An 11319-nucleotide genomic window follows, 5' to 3' on the forward strand; every position below is an offset into this window, starting at 1 on the left:
CCACAGCTTCTGCAGCTGGCTCTTGTCACCAGCAGCGTGGTTGCCTGAGCGGGTAGATCTGTCAGGCTCAGGCCTTTTACCTTTGGGGTGGGGACGTAGGTTGTTTCAAATCTGTGCCCATTTCAGACAGCACTGTGGTGAACACCCTTCTGGAAACTCCTTGGGGAATCAGAGGGTCTCAGGGTATGGGCATTTGTCGGTTTTGCAGCCATTGTCCAATCAACTATTCCCCAGAGGGCCTGTCCCAATAACCTAGTGCCAAGTCATGGACTGACAGCTCCAGGCCCTATAGATGTCGGTTATTGTGACAAGTTCTCTATGTAGCTTATTCTGACTGGTGACGTGTGTGTGAGGTGCCAGCCTGTCTCCCACCGTGTCCCCTCCAGCCCCTCCCCGGGGCCGGCTCGGAAATGCCCGCGGCCGGGGCGGGAATCGCCCCACCGCTTCCCGCGGAAGGAAGGGCCGGCGGTTCCTGCGACAGGATGCGCAGTGGGGCCCCCTCCCGCAGCCGGGGACTTCCTGGGGCCCGGCCAGTTCTCAGGGGAGTTGCGCCTACGCGGAGGCTGCCATTGGAGGTGCGGGGCTGCCCCTCCACTCCCCCCACGTCCCACTGGGGAGTTCTAGGTGGCGCGGTCTCCCACCTTCCCCATGAAGGAATCAGGGGGCTGTGGAGGACAGCTGCGGGTTGGGGGGGAGGTTAAGAGGCTTGTGTGGTGAGGGCTCCTCCATGCATCCTCCTCCTCCCACCCTCCCACCTCAGGGTCAGATCCGGGGACCTAGCCTTTCGGAGGTGGGGCGGGTGCTTTCCCGCGCCTCTCCCCACACCTGCGGCTCCTTTGTCCTCCCAACGGCCCCTCTCCGGGCCAGTACTGGGTGAATTATGAGGACTTTCTCCCCTGGGGTGGAGCCAAGCCAAATAACAAAGGCTCCCAGGAGCACTTCTAAACCTGCAGCCTCCTCCTGGGAAGCTGTTTCAAGTTTGACTCCACAGATGAGGAAACTGAGGCTGGGTGCTTACCTCCCTGTCTGAGCCAAACAAACCCCACAGCCAGAGACTGGAACATGGTATCCAGAGGGATCCCAAGTTTACCTGCTCAGCTTCCTGCCCCTCCACCCCCAAGGGTCCCCCGCCAGAACGGAATCTGTTGGTCAAGTGCAGCCGGGTGGGGGGAATCTGCGTGGCTCCCCAACTGCGCATGGGGCACGGTCCCCAGCAGTATCCTCCCGAACTAGGAACTGTGAAAGCCCTCGCTCTCCCAGACTTGCAGGGGAAACTTATTTTTTAATTTCACTCACCGATTTTACAGAGAGGGAGAGACGGAGAAACACGACCCTGCTGTGACACCCATTCATTGGTTGCCTCTTGGCTGAGTCCTGACCTGGGATGGACCCCAAAACTTAGGCGTGTAGTGATGACGCTCTACCCAACTGAGCCAGGGCTGTAGGGGAACTTCTAAGGAGTAAGAGCGCCAGGGTGCCCAGAACGGAAGTGTACTGGCTGAGAAAAGGGGGCCCAGCCCCTCCCGCCCACGTGGGAGCCGGTCGGGCCGGTTCCTGCGGCCCCAGCTCCTTGCCCTTAATCCCGCCCCTCCCCCACCAGGGAAGAAAACCAGACAGTCGACTTTTTAGTTAAATGGTCTTTATTTTCGTATCTGGTCTCTCTAGCAAAAGGCCAGACAGACAGAGTTAAACAGAACCCACCAGAGTAAATAGGCCCTCAAATGCACTGGCTAGATTGAATCTCCCCTCCCCAAACCGATCCAGTCTCACCCGACTGGGCCTAGCTCAGCCTTACAGAGCTAGGAGCACCCCTCCCCCACTTCTGTGATTCAGACCAAAATCTTCTGGGTTGATTGTGCCTGAGGGAGGGTCACGCTTGAGACTGTGCGCATATCCCCACCTCGAAAGCACCAAACGAGAAAAAAAATTAACCTGAAATGAGATCCGTTCCCCCTGACCTGAAGGCACAAGGGTGCGGGGAGAAGCGCGGGGGCTGTGCCTCAGGCAGCCCCCCTCCCAGGCCCCACACCCACGCAAGGCAGCAGGAAGCGCCCCACGCCTGCCCATGACGCAACGATGACCGCTTGCATAAGCATGTCACCCGAGGGGAAAGGGTGCCTGTAATGCCGCGCTGGGAACGAGGACACCAACTATCGAAAAACCTCGAAAGGGCAGCACAGCCCCCAGTGAAAATTAAAGTCCGACCCTGAGGAATGTCAGGAACCAGACCCCCCTCACCCAGTCCCAGAAGGAGACGGAAAGGCCACGTCCCCGTCGTTTAAGACAGCACCTGTGGGCGCGGCCGGTCTCGGAGGAGGGCGCCCCAGCCCCGGCTCAGGTTCCTTGGCGCCGCCACTGCACACGGTGGCGACAGCTTCCCGGGCCGCGGCTCCTCTCCACCGTTTCCGCGGGCCTTCCCGCGGGGGTGGCCTGGCTTCGGGTGTGTGTACTCGGGCCGACGGTTCGGCCCGCGCTCTGGACTCCGGCAGCGGCGCTCGGGGGCCCTCAGAAAGCCACCACGGCTCGTACGAGCACGTTCAGCATGCTATCCGCCGAGCGGCAGGCCGGCTTCGCCTCGCAAGCCGGCGGCGGAGGCGCTGTCGGGGGGGCGGAGGGGCTGCAGTTCAGGAGGCCAGAGAAGCGCCTCTGGAGGACCCGCGCCAGATTGGGGAAGGCACCTTCCGCTTGCGCGGGAGGGACCTGCAGGCGATCGGAGACCTCCGAAGACTCCTCTTCCTCCGCGTCCTCCTTTTCTAGACGGGCTTTCTTGCTCGGGACCAGTCCGGCATCCCCGCCGTCGCTGAGGCTGCTGCTCCGCCGCTTGCGGCTGACTTTGGCGGGTCTCGGGGCACAGCGGGCAGGGGTCTCCTCGGCTTTCGGCGCCTCCTGAGTGTCCATGGGCTCTGGGCAGGGCTGCTCACCGTCGGTGGACGCTGCTTCCGCTGCGGTTTGTGCTTGCCGCGGTGTGTGCAGGCGAGGGTCAGGGGAGCGGGCGACTGGCGAGGGCACTTCGGGCTGCTCGTGGGCTTCCACCTTGGCCGAGAGGTAAAGCTCCCGGGCGCTACGCATGACCAGAGACAGTTGCAGACTCCGGTGCAGCCGCAGCCCTCCGCGCTGCATGCGCGAGTGGTACATTTTCCACACCGACAGGGTCATAATGCGTTGCGCCTCCTTTTGCACCTCCATGGCGACTCGACGGTGGGGACTTCCCTGCTGAGCAGATGCACTTCGGACTGCGCGCTTGCTCACGCTTTTTCTCCTCACGCAGAGAGACGCCGTAACACCCCTAGGACGCTCTGCCCGGGCGCCCGCCACCGGGGCCCATTTGTACCCGGAGTAACGTCACCATGATGCCCCGCCCAATCAGAGCACTGCATCGGGCTTTCCACCGCGTTGGGGCCAGAGACTTAAGCCTTAAAGCGACAGGGTGAAATTTACTGGACAGACAAAAGGGACACTAGCCCGGACGAGGGGGAGCATTCCCCAGTACCCTCTGAACACTTGGGGTGGTCTTCTTTATCAGCTCTCACCACCTCAATGCTCCCGCGCGCAGGCCCAGGGGAGCGGAGCCTAGGGTGAGGCTCAGGGCTCACCCACGTGCTGGAGTTCGCTGGCCCCAGCAGGTCGTAGGCGGCTAGTTTTCCTTAGCACAGGGGAATACCCGGGTTTGAGCCCGTACAACCCCCGTGGGCACAGTTCCAGGCGTCTCATTAGAGTTTCTTGAACCAATAACAATGCTAACACTAATTGGTTACTACGTGCCAGACCATGTTAAAGGCTTTCCTTTCATAAATATCTCATTGATCCCTCACGGACGGTACTGCTGTTATACTTGATTTCTTCACGTGGGGAAACCGAGGCTGACTGACTAGTCCAATATTTGCTAAACGAATAAATGGGCCAATTGCAGGGAAAGGAGGCCATCACCTCTATAGTATCTAACCTACGCCAGCCCTCCTCACTCCCCTTGTCTGTAAGCAGAACAGGGTAAGCTGGCTGGTCCAGGGCTAAGTTGCCAGCTGCACTGGCGGCGGAAGTCTGCAGATATGAGCGCATCCCAGGCTGCCATCTCTGCTCTCCGCACTGAACATCCTCCCAGTTTCCTTCGGCACCAGCTCCACGCAAGGTGGAGGACCTGGCCACACGACATCCGGTTGAACCCATGGCTGAGGCCCCTAAACGACCGGGCCGCGCTCTGCCTCTGCACCTGAAGAGGCGCGGTTGGGGTAGGAGCTGAAAACCGAGCAACGCAGAGAGCAGATAGAGAACATCGAACCTACCCTCCGCCACGCGCTACCTCTCCTAGAAAACCTAGTCCCAGTTCCTCCCCCCCAAAAAGCTGCAAATTTGAATGGCTCCATTCATTCGCGGTACGGGCACTTTAAGGGGAGGCTCCGCCCACTCGACTGGAGCGCAGAGCCTTCCCGCCACACGGTCCGGGCGACATCCAGACTAAATTTGGAAGTAATGACGTAGGGCAGGTGGCCGAGCCACTTCCGGCTGCCCATATAAGGACAGGGGCCGGGCTCTCCATACTGGGCAATAGCCGGCTTTTTCCGGCCGGGCGGGCGTGGGTGGGGCCTAGCCCCCAAACACGCCCTCTTCCTTTCCCCTCTCCGGGCTAAGGCTGTCTGGAGCCCCCGGCTTCCGGACCTGTGTCCAGTGGGGCCGAAGAGGAAGGTTTCGCTTCCTTCCCGGGAGGCCAGGATGGCGTGACGCCCCTCCGGGAATGCCCCCCGCGGGCGGGTTGGGGTGATCTCTGGGCTCCCACTGACGCCATCTCCCAGACAAAGACCTTGCCTGCACTAGGGGCGGCCCGGTGAGGGCCCCATTATCCCCGTCTTCCCAGTTATTTCTCCCTACAAGGCCCCCTCCCAGGTATTACTGCTCCCCTCCCCCCCAATTAGTTATCTCATGCACCCTTGGAGGACGCTCAGGTCCCGCTCCATGCACCTGGGGACTCAAAATCCCTAAAAGACCCCGTACAACAACTGTCCCCATTCAGCGACCTTTCCTGCCACACACTGCGGGGACCGGCTGAGAATGTCCCCACACCCCCAACCCCAACCGCCACCCCGGCACCTCAGAGACTCCACTATGACATCGCCAACCCAGGTACTAACTCTAAAACCCCACACAGCGACTCTGACACACACAGGGGCGACCCTCTGAAGACTTCTTCAGAGATCCCGCCCACCCTCCAGAGGGAGATCAGGACCTCATTCAGGCGATGGCTTCCCCACACCCCCCCCCAAAAAGTGCTTTCCCTAGCCCCACAAGGAACGCCCCTGTGTGACAGAGACGTTGAATTCCTCCCCAAGCATTCCTGGTCTCTCCCCAGACAGGAGACCCCACACGCAGAGGGCTCCTCTGCTCTGGAAACAATCCTCAGAGCCACCACCCACACCTTCCCGCAACTCCTAGGCTCACACCCAGTAAGACCCTATCCCCCCAGGAGCATCTCCGGGGCGTCCACTAGCGGCCATTCCGCCCGATGGGGACCTCGATGTGCCCCTCCTCAGCAGGAAAAATGAGAGTTCAGTAGAACTACCCACAGAATGCCCGCACATCACCCTGCCCGCAGGAAGGTGGGGACGATCACCTTTCCCCCCAGCCCTTCCCAAACCTGCCACTCCCGACCCTGGGCTGGGACAGATCTCCCTGGATAGGATCCGGGTGCAGGCTCAAGGAGTCCGTTAAAAGGATCTACGAAACGAATGAGCCCCTTCCCCAGCCACAATCTCGTCTGATTTCTGGGAGGTTATTATTATTTACATTGCCGGGAAGGGAAACTGAGGTTGCGCAGCAACCATTCCAGGGGCTGGGTCTCGAACCCAGAGATCCCGAGTTCAGACTCCAGCCTGGTCAGGCAGAACTAGGGGAAGGCGGGGAACAGCGAGATAAGCGGACGCGAAGGGCGGAGGCATGCGCACAGAAAGCCGCCTCTGCCCACAGCCAAGATGGCCGCGGAGGCGGCGGGAGTTCTGCACTTCCGGCTTTTGAGGCCTCTCTTTCTCTCCTCGTGGTCCGGCTCTCTATGGTGGCCTGGGTCACGTGACGGGGGCGGGGGTGGTGGCGTGCTCTCCCCCGCTGCGAGGAAACCAGCTATCCAGGCCCAGAAAGCAGGGGGCTCGGTCTCCGACGGGGGGCGGTGACATGTCTCTCGAAGACCCGTTCTTTGTAGTCCGAGGGTGAGTGACAGTGATGGGGGAGGGTAGAGGGTGCTCGGGCCCCTGCCAGCCAGTGCCCGGATGCGGGCCGCAGCGTGCCAAGCGGTCTTGGGGTGCGCGGGTCGGGATCACCCAGTGGCCGAGTGGGAGAGGTACGCAAAATAATGTAGGGGTCCTCTGAGCTCCCCCACTCATTTGGGGGCGCAGCGGCGGGCGGAAGGCCCGCCTGCCCCCAGACGCGCCCGCTGTGTCCCTGCCTGCAGCGAGGTGCAGAAGGCGGTGAACACAGCCCGCGGGCTGTACCAGCGCTGGTGTGAGCTCCTGCAGGAGGGCGCCGCGGTCGGACGCGAGGAGCTGGACTGGACGACCAATGAACTGCGGAATGGCCTGCGCAGCATCGAGTGGGACCTCGAAGACTTGGAGGAGACCATCGATATCCTGGACGGTTGGAGGGTTAGAGGGCGGCCTGGGAAAGCCCATTTCGGTGGCAGGGGGATCTGGGAGGCTGGACACCAGGGAGGAGTTGAAGGCTTTGAGGCAGATGAGGGGGTTGTGTCTAGCTGTGGCCTTGACTCTTGACTCGGGACCTACGCATAGTGGAAGCCAACCCAGGCAAATTCAAGCTTCCAGCTGGGGACCTGCAGGAGAGAAAGGTATTCGTGGAGCGGATGCGGGAAGCTGTCCAGGTGAGAGAGAGGAGGTTATGATGGGTAAGGGTGGAGGTTGGGGCGTCTTTACTCTCTGATGCTGTCCTCACCCCCAGGAAATGAAGGACCATATGGTCAGCCCAGCAGCCATAGCCTTCATGGAGAGAAATAATAGAGAGGTAAGGCATCTTGACCTGACCCAAAACATTTTTCAGGGTGAGCCTCTCCTCGGTGTGTGTTTGCTTGTTCCCTGGGAAAGTGTATGTCTGTCCCTCATATGTCAGTGCCCATCCTTTTTGTGTGCAGTCCTCTTGGCTGTCTACCTGCCTGCTTTCTGTATGTGTATACCTGAGCCCTCACTGATTGTATAATACTCCCTACTGCCTTGTCCTGGAGGTCTATACTGGTTTCCCAGGGCGGGGTGAGTGGTGTCTGTATACCTATCCTCTTTGTTTTCTGTGTTTACTGTTTCCAGCATATATGCCTACATTTTTCCTCTGTGTATGCACTTGACCTATCTGAGTGTGTGAACTTGGCCTCTGAGTGTATCTTATCTGCCTTGTGCATGCACACCTTCTCCCCACCCCCACCACCCCCGGTGGGAGTGCTTGCTTTGTGTGTGTGCCTGCTCATGCCTTTTGTTCGAATGCGCCCTGCTGCCTGTCTGTACACCTTTCCCCTCTATGTTGTATGCCCATTCTTTGTATGTTGTGACACCACCAGCCTCTCCCCATCCCATCATAAGCCCACATGAGATCTAGGAGGGTGGGGGAGCTGAGGCCCACACCAGCTTGGAGTCCTGTAGCAGTGCCTATGTGCTTTCCTGGTGTGCTACCTTGGGGATTAAAGTCCATATTCTCACACTTGTTTATATGGTAACTAGCGGCCCAGTGCACAAATTCATGCACATTGAAAGGAAATTAATTAGAAATATTTTAATATCACTATTTGCCCTTTCTCTATAATAGAAGTGTCAACCAAATTCACGATTTACAATGACAGATCAAAACACATGCATGTGATTGGTGCTAGTGAGAGTTTTATATGTATCGCGCATGGGCGAGTCAACTTAGCCTTTTATATATATAGAATAAACTTGCTTAATTTGACCTGCTTTCTGATTTAGCTAAACTTTTTCCAGCCCAGTGAAGCACCCCAATTTCTCTTTCAGGTAATTGTCAGCAACACAGTAAATATCAACACAAACAGATTATTGTTGTAGATCATGCAGGGAGAACAAAGGGTGAAATATTTAACTGCAGCAGTGTTTGACTATATTCTGTGCAGTGAGGAAACCTGAAGTCACTTTCAAGGTTCATCATTTCTTCTTTTCAGTTTCTAAATATCCATTTTCCGGCTAATGAAAAGAAAATAGGATTCTACTGAGTCTCCTACCTACCTACTCCAGGACTTTTGTGAGGATCAAATGAGATGAGGCATGGGAAAACTGCTTCACAGACATTTGGTTACAGTGTAAAATGTTTCCACCTGGCTATAAAGCAAATTGTGTTTCTGGGCAGAAGAAACTCCAAGGAGGCTAATTGCTAGGGAGAGGGAGCTGGGTGTTGCTATGTGACATCATTACCCAGCACCCACAGCCACCCTTTCCGGGCTGGGCTGTGGGCCACATTTTGCATCATGGGGTCTTGGCAGCGTTGGCTGCGATTTAGTGGGGTGTCACTCCAGGGTTGCTTAGTGCGTGCCAGGTCCGAGGTGCCGTTTCTCTGTAAATGGCCAGTGTGCATCACTGCAGCTCCTGCATTGAGCGTCTGCCCCCTGGTGGTCATTGTGCATCATAGCTACTGGTCAGATGGATACTTAGCATATTAGCCTTTTCTATATATAGATAAGTGTTTTCCATGGATTAATTTTCTCATTCCAACCTCAGCAAACAGGGATTGTAGTTTTCCCCATTTTACAGCTGAGGAAACTGATACACAGGGAGGTCAAGTGGTATGGCCTTGGGGTCTGTCACCTTGCTGTTAAGTGGGTCTGAGGAACCCAGGCCATTGCACTTTAAACACTGCCTTACTGACTAACCACCATCTAAATTTGTCTGTGTCTGGCTCTCTGGTGAGTGGGTGTTCTTCCTTGAGCTTGTGTTCTGTGCCCCACCAGATGCTAACGGGCAAGCCAACTGCCCAGAAGCCATCCAGTGACCTGCTGGATGCCAGCGTGGTCTCTGTCACCTCTCGCTACATTGAGGAGCAGCAGGCCACACAGCAGGTTTGTGTGGCTGGTCAGTCATGGGCTGGAGGAACTCGGGTCTCCCTGATGACAGCAGTTCCCACCTCTCCAATCTGCAGCTGATCATGGACCAACAGGATCAACAGCTGGAATTGGTGTCTGGGAGCATCCGGGTTCTGAAACACATGTCCGGCCGTGTTGGGGAGGAGCTGGATGAGCAGGGCATGTGAGGCCAGGACCCCCAGGGTGGGCCGGGAGCCTGAGGCCGGCTCCCCTTTGAAGGCTTACACCATCTTGGTCTTGGCAGCATGCTGGACACCTTTGCTCATGAGATGGACCACACCCAGTCCCGGATGGATGGGGTCCTCAGGAAGATGGCCAAAGTGTCCCATATGACAAGTGGTGAGTTCTCTGGGGGAGGCAATTTGGGGGGGCGGTGGAGGCATGGGGTGGTGCTGCCTCCCTCATGACTTCTGACCCTCTTACCCCTAGACCGCCGACAGTGGTGTGCAATTGTGGTGCTGTTGGGGGTGCTTCTCCTGGTTCTCATCCTGCTCTTCTCTCTCTGATCCTGGCTCTCCCAGGGGGCTGATCCCTCAAGCTGGGGGAGCTGGTAGGGCCCTGCCCCCTGGGAGGAGGGTGTCATGTCTGGGGAGCTGTCCCAAGGCTCTCATCGAGAGCCAGTGGGACCCTCAGGGTCCCTGGTTGGAGCCCCCACCACTGGTTCTTTCTCAAGTGCACTTAGGGGGTGGTGGAGGTAGGGGGACCTCAGACACATCCTGTCCCATTTTTATTTCCAGTGTCCCAAAGCCATTTATTCACCCCTGTGCCTTCTACATGTGCCAACTTGGAAATAAAATCCCAGCCTTTTTTGTACATATTTAGATCATATGGTATGTTGACTCTAAACCTGTGGCTGCTTCCTGAATGGGAACTCTAAACCTCGTTTGCACGCACAGGTGTGTGCGTGTGTGTACCCGTGTGTGCATGTTAGGGATTTCAGTGGCCAGTATTAGGTGCAGAAAAGACTATTCTGGTTAATTTCTTGGTTTTCATGATGGATAATTTTATTGCCACTGAAAATTTTAAACCATGAATCTTTCTTGAGTGTTTGAAGTTCAACCTAAACATCTTTTGCCTGTTCTGTACCCAAAGTAGGTAAATGCCTTAGCCATGGAGCTGAGTGGTCACTTCTGAGGTGCCTCCGAGTAACGCTGGGCTCCACTGCACACCTGGCTTCTAGTTCCCTCTGTGAAGCCACTCTAACAAGGCAGCGTTTGTAAATTTAAGGGCTTTGCATGGAGCCTTCCTTCCCGAGTATGAAATGATTCCTGTATAAGCTGGGCAAACTTGTAAGTGCTGTGAACTTTAGATTATCATCAGATGTTTCCATCCCCCACATTATTCAGGCATGGGAACCACGAATCTCACTCACTCATATACACGTTCTAGAGTGCTCTATGTTATGAGGATGTTATTCTATCAGGCCAATTTGTCAAAAAAGAACCAAGCATGTACAGACTCCTTTCTTATGTGATGGTTTGGGTTCTCTTAGCCCATTCTGTACTCAGTTCTAAGTCTTTCTGGTATTAAAAGATGTGCTTCTGGGAGTCAGGTGGGGCAGCATCACCTCTGAATTTTTGTTGGCAATGCTGTTGGTCCTCAAAACCCCTTGACAGCTGATGCTGGAGTTCAGGACTCCAAATGGGCTGGTCTTACTGAGACATACCCAAGCCATCCTGTGAATTGTAGTATAGTTGACCTCTGAACAACACAGGTTTAAACTGTGCAGGGCCCATTTATATGCTGATTTTAAAAATAAATACTATAAATGTATATTCTTTATAATTTTCTTAACCCTTTTTGTTGCCTATTGTAAGAATACATTATATGGTACATATACAAAATATGTGCTCATTGACTGTATTATCAGTAAGGCTTCTGGTCAACAGTAGGCTTAGTAAAATTTTGGGGGTGTCAAACATTACACATGGATTTTTGACTGCAAAGGTCAACCTGAACCATATTAGTCATCATCCCCATGGATATCATTCCCTTGCATCATGGGTGGAAGGAGCTGGCCTGGGCAGGGATGTAGCCTCCTTGTCCACCTCCCAGCAGATTTTTTGTTGACCAATGGGATCCCTCAGATAGGTAACTAACCTTCCCAGGCTGCTTGAAATGACAATAAATGGGATCCTAAGGCACTTACATGTCTTTATTTGGCTCCATAGAACATTTGTCATTTCATATTCTCAGGACTCTACAGCTAGGTTTGCCATCTCAACTTTTGTGTTGACTCAGAATGGAGGGAG

General features: G+C 55.7%; 2 protein-coding genes across 4 annotated transcripts; one reads left to right on the plus strand and one right to left on the minus strand.

Moving 5' to 3' along the window:
- Positions 1-1633: 1633 nt before the first annotated feature.
- On the minus strand, positions 1634-3694 carry IER2 (immediate early response 2). Its single transcript, XM_080674442.1, has one exon. The coding sequence runs from the start codon at positions 3184-3186 to the stop codon at positions 2506-2508; it is 681 nt and encodes a 226-aa protein (XP_080530568.1). The 5' UTR covers positions 3187-3694; the 3' UTR covers positions 1634-2505.
- A 2255-nt stretch (positions 3695-5949) lies between these two features.
- Positions 5950-11224, plus strand: STX10 (syntaxin 10). Of its 3 annotated transcripts, none has more exons than XM_080677000.1 (8): positions 5950-6191; positions 6434-6603; positions 6762-6856; positions 6934-6996; positions 8936-9043; positions 9124-9230; positions 9312-9406; positions 9497-11224. In XM_080677000.1, the coding sequence occupies exons 1-8, from the start codon at positions 6157-6159 to the stop codon at positions 9571-9573; spliced, it is 750 nt and encodes a 249-aa protein (XP_080533126.1). In that variant the 5' UTR covers positions 5950-6156; the 3' UTR covers positions 9574-11224. The 3 variants fall into 3 exon arrangements, with proteins under 3 accessions (XP_080533126.1, XP_080533125.1, XP_080533127.1); XM_080676999.1 differs by having other exon boundaries at positions 6044-6191; positions 10160-11205; XM_080677001.1 differs by having other exon boundaries at positions 6044-6191; positions 9124-9226; positions 9497-10847.
- Positions 11225-11319: the final 95 nt, after the last annotated feature.

This window comes from Plecotus auritus (genome assembly GCF_963455305.1).
Source record: "Plecotus auritus genome assembly, chromosome: 6".
Taxonomy (NCBI): domain Eukaryota; kingdom Metazoa; phylum Chordata; class Mammalia; order Chiroptera; family Vespertilionidae; genus Plecotus; species Plecotus auritus.

What these genes read in the sequence shown, in the direction of transcription:
- IER2 (XM_080674442.1), bottom strand. Translation starts at nt 3,186, where the DNA reads ATGGAGGTGCAAAAGGAGGCGCAACGCATTATGACCCTGTCGGTGTGG.
- STX10 (XM_080676999.1), top strand. Translation starts at nt 6,157, where the DNA reads ATGTCTCTCGAAGACCCGTTCTTTGTAGTCCGAGG. An exon ending in AGACTTGGAGGAGACCATCG is followed by an intron (nt 6,604 to 6,761) that starts ATATCCTGGACG and finishes CTCGGGACCTAC; the next exon opens with GCATAGTGGAAGCCAACCCA. An exon ending in GAGCTGGATGAGCAGGGCAT is followed by an intron (nt 9,231 to 9,311) that starts GTGAGGCCAGGA and finishes TGGTCTTGGCAG; the next exon opens with CATGCTGGACACCTTTGCTC.